Source organism: Nestor notabilis, unplaced genomic scaffold, assembly GCF_000696875.1.
Source record: "Nestor notabilis isolate BGI_N333 unplaced genomic scaffold, ASM69687v1 scaffold29371, whole genome shotgun sequence".
NCBI classification, from domain to species: domain Eukaryota; kingdom Metazoa; phylum Chordata; class Aves; order Psittaciformes; family Psittacidae; genus Nestor; species Nestor notabilis.
This window is the reverse complement of record NW_009913933.1, coordinates 21,790-34,902: the sequence shown is the minus strand read 5'-3', so window position 1 is coordinate 34,902 and position 13,113 is coordinate 21,790. Positions and strand designations below refer to the sequence as shown.

At 45.8% G+C, this 13,113-nt stretch overlaps 1 protein-coding gene across 1 annotated transcript in view; it reads right to left on the bottom strand.

Annotated features, from left to right (window-relative positions):
* Positions 1 to 1,665: 1,665 nt before the first annotated feature.
* Positions 1,666 to 13,113, bottom strand: part of PIGQ (phosphatidylinositol glycan anchor biosynthesis, class Q) — a 29,907-nt gene continuing 18,459 nt past the window's right edge. The window contains exons 8-11 of the mRNA XM_010023419.1: positions 11,245 to 11,325; positions 9,244 to 9,358; positions 5,540 to 5,601; positions 1,666 to 1,842 (exon numbers count right to left, since the gene is read on the bottom strand). Of these exons, the coding sequence (XP_010021721.1) occupies positions 1,690 to 1,842; positions 5,540 to 5,601; positions 9,244 to 9,358; positions 11,245 to 11,325 (411 nt within the window). The 3' untranslated portion in view covers positions 1,666 to 1,689. The remainder of the gene's footprint in view (positions 1,843 to 5,539; positions 5,602 to 9,243; positions 9,359 to 11,244; positions 11,326 to 13,113) is intronic.

Here is a 13,113-nt window from a genome sequence, read left to right as displayed (position 1 = left end):
AGGTTGGCATTGGCCCACCTCACAAGCGTGGTGGGCCTTCTGGATCCCATCCCTTCCCTCCAGCATATCAACCGAGCCACACAGCTTGGTATCGTTGGCAAACTTGCTGAGGGTACACTCAATCCCACTGTCCATCTCACTGACAAAGATATTGAACAAGACAGGGCCCAACACCATTCCCTGAGGGACACCACTCGTTACTGCTTTCCAACTGGACACTGAGCCGTTTACCGCAACTCTTTGTGTAAGGCCAGCCAGCCAGTTCTTTATCCACTGAGTGGTCCATCTATCAAATTGATGTCTCTCCAATTTAGAGACATCCTCCTTCTCCTCCTCCATCCTTGGTTCCTTGGGCAGACAGAGGACAGGGGGCAGGATCCAGCACCCCTCTCACCTGCCACTTAATGCAGTCATGTCAGTGTGCAAAGCAGCAGCAGGTACGGCAACACTAGGAGCTGCAGACCTGCATAGTCTACTTTTGGGTAATGATTGTATGTAAATGTCTACACAACAATGTACCCAGAGATATCACACTCTCCCAGGACAGGGAATATATGACCCCTTCAAAATGAGCACACAACAAGACCAGGACATGGGAAAGCCAAGCCTGGCTGCACTGTGGAGATAGTATCCAAAGCAGGAAAACTCTCCCAAGAGAAATGTATCTGTAGTTTCAGGGAAGGAAGTACCTTTAAATGCCTCATATCTGAGATAACTTTAAAAGCTCCTTGACTTGAAAGTGCAAAAGATGAGGCACCACAGGGCGAGGCTCTCACCTGAGGACACAGGGGATGTTCTGACCCTCTAAGGATGTGCAGCACACTCTTCCCTGAGCTGGTTGTGCTGCTGCTCCAGCAGACCCACCAACCAGACCTGGGCCCAGCAAAGCTGTCTTACATTTTGACCTGGCAGAGCCCAGAGCTCCCAGGTACCACAGCTCACTGCCACATAAAGCCTGGGCAGCCTGGGGGCTGAGGCCGTGTGCTCTGCACTTCAGTTCTGGTGACAGCTCAGTGCTCAGTTCACCACAAACCATGACTTGCTTTTGAATAAATGTAGATGAGACCACACATGCACAAACATACTGAAGTCTGTGTTTCTGAGCCTCTGGCCCTGCTGTTTCTATGCTTGATACCTCCCTGAGTGCTGCAGAGGGGGTGAATCTAAGCCACCCAAAAGGAAAAGAGTAAGTATCTGTGAACCTAGGTAATGCTGCTGTGCAGTTTTCAGTGTGTGACTCTAGAAGCTGATCCTCCATCTCGGGTTTGATCAGCTGGTGTGAAGGCTGGAGTATAAAACGGTCCAAAGTCCCTTTTGGCAGAATGCATCTCAGAGTTGTGGCTTTGAACCACCCAAAGGGCTGTTTTAATTTGGCCCTGTGAGCTCACATGGAAGGATACACACATCACCACCCCGCTCGGGAGGTACATCTCAATGACACTGAATGCTGGTTCCATGATGGGTTTAACCTTTTGCTTTAAAAACAATCATCACCATACGACATGAACACAGTGTAGGGGAAGAGGAGAGTTGAAAAATAACATCTAAAAATACCTGCCTGTAAAAATTCAGCCCCTCCAGGTTACCAAAGTCTAATTAAAGGGATGTCGCAGTTGCTGGCTCTGAGATGCCTTTGATCCAAAAGCAATTCCTTTGTCTGACCACGTCTCTCAAGCTCTTTTGATGGCTTTAGTCCTGCTTCTCTCCTTTGTGTTTCCAAGGGTAGATGAGCTCTCCAAGGAACAGCTTCTTGCAGAGAGATGTCCAGGAATCCTTGGGGTAACAGCTGTAGGTTGGCAGCCTGTATGTCTGTACCACGCTGCCATATGAGAGAGGGTTGATCTACATGGAGAAGGAAGAGGGGTAGCAGCAGTAAGAATGTGTTGTAGTAAGATGCGCAGGCAGCTGAGGAGGGCAAGTGTAACTTTTGTATAGCACTGGCCTCTTAAAACATCAATACTGCTACTCACAAAGTATAAGAACCCCTCTCTGGATAGCTAAAGCTGTTTAGCCTTGTACAGCATCCTGAAACATGAACAAATCGAGCTTGGCAAAGGAGTATTGTTAGAATCATTTTCCAGCAGAGAAGCAGGCATGAGCAGCAGCAGGATTTGGGAGTGATGCTCATTACAGGTGGGAGCAGAACTGTCACTTTTTGAGTTAGGAGGTTGCAGGGGATGGCGGGATGGAGACCTCCCACCACTACCAGCAACACTCCATTGGGGTGCATCATGACACTTAGGAACTCCTCTAGAACATGCCAGTTAAGCCATAGCTCTTATGAACCTACTGCTTCAGTGTGCCTTCAGCCCACAGCTATGCTTTAAGCTACCCCTGGTATCACCATATAATCTCCCCATGGAATGGAGTCCGAGCAGACAGGATCCATACCACGGAATGCCACTTTAAGGCTCCTTGGCTGAGTTCATCTTAAATTTGATGTCAACCACCATCCCAAGAATGACCCTTGTGGCCTCTGATTATGGTCACAAAGTTGCTGTATTGACCTTCTGAAGCTGGGTGAGGCAGGCAGACGTGTTAGCTGGACAAGGGGAGACAGAAGCACATCAGATGTGGGAAAATACTCCAGTGAAGCACTTCAGGGTAGTCCAGAGGATTGATCCAGTCTGGCCAACATCTGATGCATGAAAAGGATACACAGCAATAGATTGTCTCCAAAAGAGTAAAGAGATTACATAGAAACGGTGGGTTGCAGAAAACAGATGAGAGATGCCAAAGTGAGACTTACAGAGATAGAGGAAGCTTGGACAGGGAGAAATGGAAGGACATCCTCCTCTAGTGAAAGGGCCCAGCTATGCTATGCTGGTCGCAACCAAGCAGCTGTGCGAAAAGAGTCTATAATTCATAGTAGAAAATCCAGCCATGAAAAGGAAAGAGAGACAGCAAAACCCAGCCAGACAGTCAACTACTTTGGCAACAGCTGAATATTTCTTCTTTCTACTGAAGAAAAACCAGTTTCCTGGGAGTTTGCCTGTGCCACCAGCTTGCTCCAGCTCTCTGGTGCTCATGGAGCAGGGGGTTGAACTCAGAGAGCCCGCAGAGGTAGAGCTCTGGGAAAGGGTGATTAAGCAAAGATGTCATTAGAACATTATGGATGTCATTATGGGACATTCTGCATGATTCTAACTGACCTCATGTATTGTGGTCATAGAAAGCTACAAACCCAGAAAAAATAGAAAAAGACCAAAGAAACTTGTACCCAAAACAAACAATGGTAAAATCTGAGTAACTATATCTGCCTGTTTCCTCAGCTGTAGGCAAACCAGGATGTTTTAAGTGCAAACATGCTGGGGGAGGATAGGAACGGCAGCTTTACAACGGAGATACACAGTGTGTGTTCCTTTGACTATCAGCTATGTGGGCTGGAAGGTTTGGACACATTTCTCGTTGAAAACCATCCCAAGGCAGAGGGGTGATGCTGTTGCCGACAGAACAGTAACAAGATGGTTTTGTACCCAGCACAACGTGTATGTCTGCATCTCCCATTATAAACGCAAACAAGCACCATAAAAAGCAACCATTTATTAGCCAAGTGGCAATATCAATTCCTTTTATGCCATTTCCATAGTCCAAAGCTATAATATAACCCTGATATAATAGACATCCTTTGTTCTATAATGGAGCTGTTCCCTTTTCCCTTCCTCCTTCACTTTCAAAGCAATTGCAGAAGAACCTAGCAGAAGGTATTACAGATGAATCAAACTCATTGTGTCTTCTCACTGGCCTATCAGTTCACTTGAGCTACACTGTCAGGCATTCTTCTTCTTGTGCACCAAAATAAATGATTTTAAACACTACTGAGAATACTGAGCTATGGAAGACTTCTTGGAGAAAATGAAGGAGCACTTGGAATGGAAATATCATCCTCTGCCTCAAAAGCAGCATTTCTAATTTCTAATCCATTACCAGCACCCAAAGGACAGTTGTGAATGTATCAGTGACCTACAGCTTGAATCATTTGGGGCACAGTTCCATGCAAACAGCCTTCCTGCCATCAAGCATGGCTCCAGAGAGCCACCATATGGGCAAGGGACAAACCCACTGCAAAACTTCTAGAGAGGAACATCATCATGCACCAGAAATAAGAATTTTAGCCTATCACTTAAAAATAGGCTTTTTAGATTGTCCTCTCACAAGACCCATGATGGATTTCTGACACAAACTCATTTTTCATTTTCACCAGCACAAAGAGAGAAAAAAGTGCCTTTACTGACTCTCTGCTCATTATTATTTGAACAGAAGGCCTAGAGAGACATCAACTAAAGCACTTCACCTCTTGAGATGATTACTTACGCTATATTCTAGATAACAAATGGATCTTTCTGTAGTGGTCCAAAGAAAATTCATCATGTTCCTATGACTCACTGGCTCTGCTCTTTAAGCTGTGATCTTTTTCCTCTGGAGGAGCTATCCACCTCATCTCACAAACACGCTGATGCCAAATTCTCTGCTCAGCAGCTTCTGTGCCTCATTTTGGTGTCTGATTTCCTTTTTCTGGAGTCTTTTGGCCATGGAGGATAGCAGATTTTGGTTCTTACACCACTACCCTACCCAAAGACAGGAACTGGGACGACAGCATGCTTGGGAAATGCTCCTTTTGCCCTAGAAGACATCTGTTGGAGGGATTCCATTTTGAATTGCTGCTAGCTGGTGTGCTGCTTCCATGCTAACCTGACCTCTGCTGAAACAGGGCTGGACCGGAGATGGAAAAAGGAAAAGAACTGGGAACAGTTAATTCCTTCCCACATGCTCCCCAGCGTCCAAGTGTTTGTTATAAATTCCATACACCCCTTGCAGGCTCTCCTCCTGGGATGCAAAGAGCCAGAACAGCAATCCTGTGGTACTGTGCAAAGTCAGGAAATGGAATCTCATGATGAGAGCTTCACTGCTGCCATCACATCATTTCTTTCCTTTAGCATCTCAGACGACAGAGCATGGAAATGGGAGATTACAAAAGCACAGGTAAGTTTTTCCTATACTCCTTGCCAGAGCAGCTCAGGAGAACAACAGAAGGCCCTTCCCTCTCGTCTCACCCAGGCACTCATCCTGCCAGCATCACGGAGCAACTAAGGCCTTTCAGCACATCTGGAGGGGAAGACCTTTTACTGGTCCTTCATTCTGCATGGCTTAGCTGCTTCCTTTTGCTTCTCTCAGTGCTCAGCAATTATTAAGATGAAGCTGCACAGGGCTAGGAAGGAAGGTGATAACGACAAGAAGTCTTTATTCCAGCAGTAGCAGAGCTCCATGTTGCTTATACCTTTCACATTTCCTTTCACACCATGCAGGACTCTCTAAACTGAGGACTCAAGCAGGATATTAAAAAGAACAGAAAGCAGACGCCAGTCACTGCAATGTGAAATGTATTTCCCTTGTTTCAGCATTTTACAGCTGAAATGTTTAAGTGGGGCCTTTCAGTGGGGCCAGTTTCAGAACTACTACAGAAGGGAAAAAAAGGACCTTAAGGCTGGTCTGAGGGAAGCCTGCAGCAGGGAATGGCACAAGGGCACATGTGGCTTACCTGCATAAGGAGGCGAAGAGGTTTTCCATCCTGCTGCTCAAGGACTCTGAACTTCACACCAGCTGAAATGAAACAAAACAAGGAAACCAAATCCATGCTTAGAGAAAAGACCATGCCATCTGCTGCTCAGCTCTGCTGGCTGAGCACTGATTTCCTAGAAATGGAGCCTTCAGCCTCTCTTGATTTGTGAACCCTTACACATTTTCAGCGGGAAGGACAGATCCTCTCTACAGTGGTTTTAAGCAAGACAAATGATGTGTTTCTCTTAGCGCCATTAAAACCAGCTTGAAAACACAGTCCTAAAGCTAGAACAAAGCCTAGAAATCAGCCAGCCAGGCCTAATGATGACAAAGGGACCGGAAAAAACTTTCTCTTTTCCCAAACTGTCATATGAATGGGGACTCCCTGTAAACAGGAGGCAGAGAACTCACCTTGAACTTGTGCTCATGTGGATACAGCACATGTGCAAATCTCTCCCTCTTTCAGACTAAGGGAGGAAAGGAATGGCCTAGAGGCATTAAAAACAGCTCAAAACAATCACTATTAATCCCAGCATTCAGATGTTTTTAACATGCTAACAACCCCATCAACATCACATTTATGTTTCCTCTTGGATTTGCTACATTCCCAACACTGTAAAGATAAATAGGAAAGCTTTGGATTCCAGCAGTGACATAGAGCACATAAACATTTAATGCAATGTTTCAAACAAAGGTAACAACTAGAACTAGAGAGGCATTTTGCTTTGCAAGGTCTCAAATCCCTTCACAGAAGTAAAACCAATCCATCTTCTGCAAACCTGAACCAGCCAATGTGCCCCCATTGTTCCTTTCTACAGGTAAGATGATGAGGCAAGAGTAGTAAAGTGATCTGCACCAGATCAAACAGTGGCTCAGGAGTACACATAGAAACAAAATTCTACCTGTGCGTGCTCTTCCATATTTGAACTCCAAACTTCCTAAAATTTTCTTCAAGCTTTGAATGAATTAAAACCATACAGTTTACTCCTGGGAGAGAATTCTCTTGTCTAGCAGGGAGATTGAGTTTAAGCCCTATCCCCAGATCATAAAGCCTTTTCTGTACAATACAAGAAGAATTTATCTGCATTCTGCTGCACCATATTGAAACATGGCCTTCCACAGTGGCTCCAGAAAGGTGTTTGAGCAGCCTGGGTCTCAATAAGCAAATGTGCTGGATGATGAAAAGTGTTGAAGGTGATTCATTGAGTTTTGGCTACGAGGAAGTGTCTAATCCACTCCAGCAACTACTCTTCAGGCAGGCAGTGTGTCACAGAGAGACAGAAGCACTGAAGCTTCAGGTCCATCAGAGCAGAAAACCTTGCTTCTGTCATGGCCACACACATCCCTGTTAAAGCTGCAAGCCAACAATCTCTTAGATCATGTAATTGTTCAAGAGCCTTAAACTTCTAAGAAAGTACATGCACAAAAAAGCTACAAATTTAGTTTAGAATGACCTGTGGATTACCAGGATGCTCAGGAGTCTGCACAGAAAAAGCAGGAAAGCTCAATCTACTGCAGATTACTCTAGGAGAGAAGAGCCCTAAACTATTCTATGATTGCCATCCAGCTCCAGAGCTCAGGGTTCTGTTTCTTGGGTACACAGGAGAGGTCAGGACATGAACTCATTTGCTCTGTTTCGTATGTCAGTGTACTAAAGCAAGCTCACTGCTTGTTTGGACTCCAGTAATCATGGAGACACCACCAGGACAGGTCCTACAAAACTATCACAAAACTTGCCCCAAAATCTGTGATGTGAATATTGGGAAAGAGAAGTACAGAGAAAATGAACTGACCTCTTTGTGATCAAACAGCATGTTTGTAACACGTGTGTGGGCAGAGCTGGAGACCCCTGAACCTTACTGCTACACCTTACTTCACACTATGAATCAACATCACCGTGTACCCATCCCAACCAAGGTGGCATCCCTTGAGCTGACACTGGGCAGACAGACCTCTTGAGGAGAGGACATCAGCTTTGATATATGTGCAAAAGGCTTTTTAAAGTCCAAAGTATTTCACTTGACGTGTGGAAAGGAAGCATGGATTTTGTTTCTGGCGTGTGGATGGATCATTCACCTGTCCTGGCCCAGGCTTCACCAATGCAATTTTGTCAGTTCAGAAACTGAGTCAAAGAACTTGGAGGCCACATGCCACGACTGAACTGAACTGAACTTAAACACTGCAGTAACCCCTTGCTGCTGGGAAAAGCTATCCATTCATGTCAGCAGAACCATCTTGACAATGCCTGTAAAATCAGCTGCCATAACATATGTCAGAGCATGACTGATCCAAGTTCTGAATGTGAACAGGGAGGCAAAACCTAGGCAGTGAGGACATCAAGCGATGTGCACTCTCTAAAGTACTTTGAATGTGATTCAACTGCTCCATCTGTTACCACTGCAATGCCATGTTTCTGGGGCAGGAACACAGGCTGCAGACATTTTCAGAGATGCCTCTTCATCCTGCAGTGTTCTCCCTTCAAATGTTTGAGAGGAGCCAACAAATAGCCAACAAAGAAAGTAAGTCAGACAACAAACTCAGCTGAGAAGACAATCCTTTGTCTGGGTGGAGGCTTACTACCCTGCAGTAGGTAGCTGGCTGATCTAAGACTGATGGGAATATATGGCCTTACATCTCTCAGTGGCAACAAGACTTCCCTCTACACTACAACCTGCTGTTTAATGAGACAGTTGTCTTCAACAGCATCTCCTGTTCTCCAAAGACAGACCTGAAGGGTTAAGAAGTTTCTGCCAGTAAATTCATAGGAACCTACTGAAAGCACACATGGAAAAGCAACAGAGCTGGTAACATGGCTCAGCTATTCCTTCCCAAAATCAAGCCAGGCACCTCTCTGACTAGTCTGGATTTAGTGATGATCAAGCTCTCACATTTTAAATTCTTGCTTCCTGCTCTTTAAATGGATATGAGATAATAATATAGTGCTTGATTTTCACTAGATTAACCAGTTAAACCCATTCAAAAAGGACCCTTTACTCTGGTGCCAACCATGGTTGATGCTTACCCAAAGTGGCAAAAAAATTAGTTTCAAAATGGTGACAGATTAGAATCAAAAAGCGAACAATTATCTAAAATCTGTGCAGAGTTCTGAAGTTAATCCAACCCCTCAGCTCAGGACTTCTCTTAGTCAAGCCAGCACAGAGCTGAAGCTATTCCACTGATTCACAAGCCACTGTAGATCTAGCCCTTTGAAACAGATTTTGTAATTATTTGGCTTGTTTTAGAGCCCAAACCCCAAGATGAACAGCATGTTTAACCTCAGAACTTTTACCTGACCTGCTACTCTAGAACTGAATCAAAAGATGAACATGTTTATACAGTGCTTGTTTGGATGTCACTTTTGGCTGCCACAGTCTTTGTAAAGATGCTCCAGATTCTGCTGCAGCATCACATTTCTTGCCACTGACATCCTCATCCTGCTCCTTGCAGGAATTGTTAACTGCATGACTGGTCTAGTGGAAGATGTCCCTGGCCATGGCAGGGGGGTGGAACTGAATGAGCTTTGAGGACCCTTCCAACCCAAACCAGTCTGGGATTCTGACTTGATCCTTGGGTTCTTTCCTGCCCCTCCTGCATCTTTCTAATCAGACACTACCCATTGCATCAAAATTAAGTGCATAATGCAAAACCCTCAAAGTTCTGCACGTGCAGTGCTGAAGGACTTACCGGCGAGTCTGTAGGATCTGCAGAGCCGAAGGAGGATTGAATAAAGAGGCAGAGAGTCAATCAGGTCCACCAGCAAGTGTATGAGGCCTTGCACAATCACCACCAGCAAACGGAGCTACAGAGAAACAATTTAGTAAGAAACTCTGGGTGAAACACGAGATTAAGCAGTTGCAAATTGGATGCTGGAAAGGGACTCTTCATCAGGGACTACAGCGATAGGACAAGAGGTGATGGGTTTAAACTTATGTCTTGGTTTAAGCCCAGCCGGCAACTTGGAACCACGCAGCTGCTCGCTCACTCCCCCCCCTTTTCCTTCCTCCCCCCGCTCCCGGAGGGATGGGGAGGAGAATCAGAGGAATGTAACTCCCACGGGTTGAGATAACAGCTCTCCAGTAACTAAGGTATAATACAAACCACTGCTGCTACCAGTAATAGTGATAAGAGGAATAACAAGGGAAAAGGACACAACCGCTCCCCCCCCGCCGACCGATACCCAGCCCGACCCGAGCAGCGATCTGGGCCTTCCGGGTAACTCCCCCCAGTTTATATACTGGGCATGACGTGCTGTGGTATGGAATACCCCTTTGGCCAGTTTGAGTCAGGTGTCCTGTCTCTGCTGCCTCCTGGCTTCCCCTCCTCTCTGGCAAAGCATGAGACTGAGAAAGTCCTTGGTCAGAGTAAACATTACTGAGCAACAACTAAAAACATCGGTGTTATCAGCATTGTTCCCAGACGGAAAGTCAAAAACACAGCACTGCACCAGCTACTAAGAAGGAGAAAACATGACTGCTGTAGCTGAACCCAGGACAACTTAAAAAGGGGAAGTTCAGGTTAGAGATAAGGAAGAAGTTCTTCCCTGTGAGGGTGGTGAGATGCTGGCACAGGGTGCCCAGAGAAGCTGTGGCTGCCCCATCCCTGGCAGTGTTCAAGGCCAGGTTGGACACAGGGGCTTGGAGCAACGTGGTCTAGTGGAAGGTGTCCCTGCCCATGTCAGGGGGTTGGAACTGGGAGAGCTTTAAGTTCCCCTCCCACCCAAACCATTCTATGATTCTATGAAATTCACAAGCTGATGTGCAATGTGACATTTCTGAGTGCTAAGCTAAATGTTCTGTGCTAAGCAAAAGCCTCCCAAAGTGGGTCTGATGTCTGGAAGGACAGCCAGGCCCTGCACAAGGTTCCTTGACAACCTTAGCTGAAGTGTATGACTGGAACAAAGCTGTTATGACTGTAGAGGCTGTGGCTTCCAAGGACATGAGAGCTAGTCTGCTTCCAATGGTCATAGTCTGAAAGGGAGAATTCAGGCTTCCGTTACTAGTCATCTCCATCACTGTGTGCCAGTGAATGTAAATTCTCCACAGTGAACTGAAGCAGCTTATTTCTGCTTGAAGAAACCCCACGTAGAGCATCTAAGCAAATGCAGAGCAGCCATAAATTAGCTTCCTGCTCAGTGTTTTCTGTCCCCCGAGTAAAGCACCTCCTTTTGTCAGACTGCACTTACTTTTGCTGCCAAGTTCATCTGAAAAGAGAGGGCTCAAAAAAAGGCCTTTGAAACCAAGCGATGGCCACTGTCTGTAGAAAATTTTGCTCCAGGCAGGCCTTAGAGGGGACTGGTCATACAGGGGGAAGAAGAGAAAACTAAAGCAGCCTAACCCTCTGAGCAAAGCCTGTCTGAAAGCATTTAACAGAGCCAGTTAATTCCCTGAAAAAGAAAGTTCTGGATCAAATGAGAGGGGCCATCACCCCAGATGTCGGATGGATTAATGATTTCCAAGTGAAAGAACAACTTGTCCCACTGACCAGGATTTGCTGGAATTCCCTTTGGAGAAACACAAACACATATCCTGAATTACGTGCTTGGCCTACATGGGCTGTGTTAGAAGCCTTCCTGGGACACCCAGACAAATTTATATCCTCTTTGTGGATGACGATGAATGACAAGGAAACCTTTATTTTAAGATCTCAGAAGACAGCATATGATTAGCTTCAAGGGTTAAATCTTACCAGGGTAAACACCAAATAATAGAGTGCAGTTGTAGGCAGGAGGAACAGCAGGATTGTGAACAGCAAAGTGCCAATAAATAACTGGGGGAAAAAAGAGACATAATTATTAGAGAGCAATGGCGAAATAATATGGAAGAGAAATAGAAGAATAGGAAACTGTGAGGCAAGGAAAGTTTGCAAGGCTCCTTCATGTGGTTTTTTACTCCCTGTGTGAATAATGCTGTTACCTTGAATATTTTCAGTCCTTCTTCTCTCACTGGGCCTTTTTAGAAGGCTCCCTATTATAGGAGTATGTTTGGAAAGATAAATAAACTGGATCCTGATTTTTTCCTTTAGAGACAATACTCAAGATTTCCTATTTCAGGCCAGCTTCCTTAGGAAACACGACTTACATTTGCCCACTCCCTATCCCATGAGCTTTAGAGCCATTGCTCAGTTTTTACCAGAAAAGTGTGGAAGCGTACAAAGAAGTAGAAATTTGGTAGGGAATTTTGCAGGGAACTGAGATGTATTTTTGTTCCTCCTTGTTTAAGCACAACAGGCACCTGTTGAAAAGCTGACAAAATTTGGTTGATAAATATTGTCAGCAGCAGGAGTTCTGCCTCTTGCAATGCAGGATACTGGGAGAGAGATAAAAGCTGGAGCTACTGGGATGGGGGAAGCAGTATTTTGAAGATGAAGGAGAAAAATCCCTAGGAAAGCAGGTGTGATGAGCTCCACTGCCCACAGAAAGAGTTATTTTTACTCTGGGACAGCCCAGTTGGCAGAAGTCTAGCTAATTCCAACTGAGAGAAATGCAGATTTATGACAAATAGGGATCTGACTCTTCAGTTTTCAGCCACTGCTTCCCAAACAGAGACCACAGGACCACAGGGCACTGCAACAAACAGATCACGCTTATGGTTTCTTTCATAAGAAAGAAAATAACCCAGAGAGCCGTGTCGCAGAGGTGGATCAACATCCCAGCTTCACGCGTATAACCAGAAATAGATCACAAACCAATCCACTCCTTTCCCAGCAGTTGTTCCTCCTTCCTCTGTCACTCCACTACAGTTGCTTAACATTTCCAAAAGTCTTTTAAGGTCTGCTTTGAATGTCTCTTCCCACCCGGGCCAATGACATCATTCCCACTGGCCTCCAGAGCAGCAAGATGAAGCCTGACGTGCCAAACCCATTCTCCTCAAAGGACCAAGCCCTGATGCAAACTGTGTTCCTGGCACAGTTTGGCTTTTCATCACCAAAGAGACAAGACCAGCTCCTCCACTGTGGTGTAAGAACGTTGAACGGAGCAACAGGCTCTGGCCCTGGAAGCTACCAAATATTATAGTATTATTTTAGTGATGTTTGCAACTGCTGGCATGGAGCAATTGGGACTTTGCTGAACTCTTACTTGGCATTCCAGAAATTAAACAGAGCTCACAGCATTTGGCAAAATCCTGCCTCTGCTGCTCAAGTGAGAACGTGTGGGCCCGGCTCCAGCACAACGTGAATGGAATGGGGCCTTTGAATAGACACACTGGCACGTCTGTTACTGTGGCAACACTGCTGGGTTCCACTTGTACACTGCTCCCTCCCAAGAAACCATCCCCTGCTCCCAAGCTGTGAGCATCTGCAGCACCACAGCTCACCACGGTGCCTGGAGGTGCTTAGCGCTTGCTAGAATTAGGCCCCCTGAACAGGCAGAGCTATGCAGGGCTTGCTGCAGAGCACAAGCATTTGCTTGAAGCTCTGTGTTCAGCACTGGGGGTAACAACACAAGAGGGACATGTAGCTGCTGGAGTGAGTCCAGAAGAGGCCACGAAGATGCTGCGAGGGCTGGAGCAGCTCTGCTCTGGAGCCAGGCTGAGAGAGCTGGGCTGGTTCAGCCTG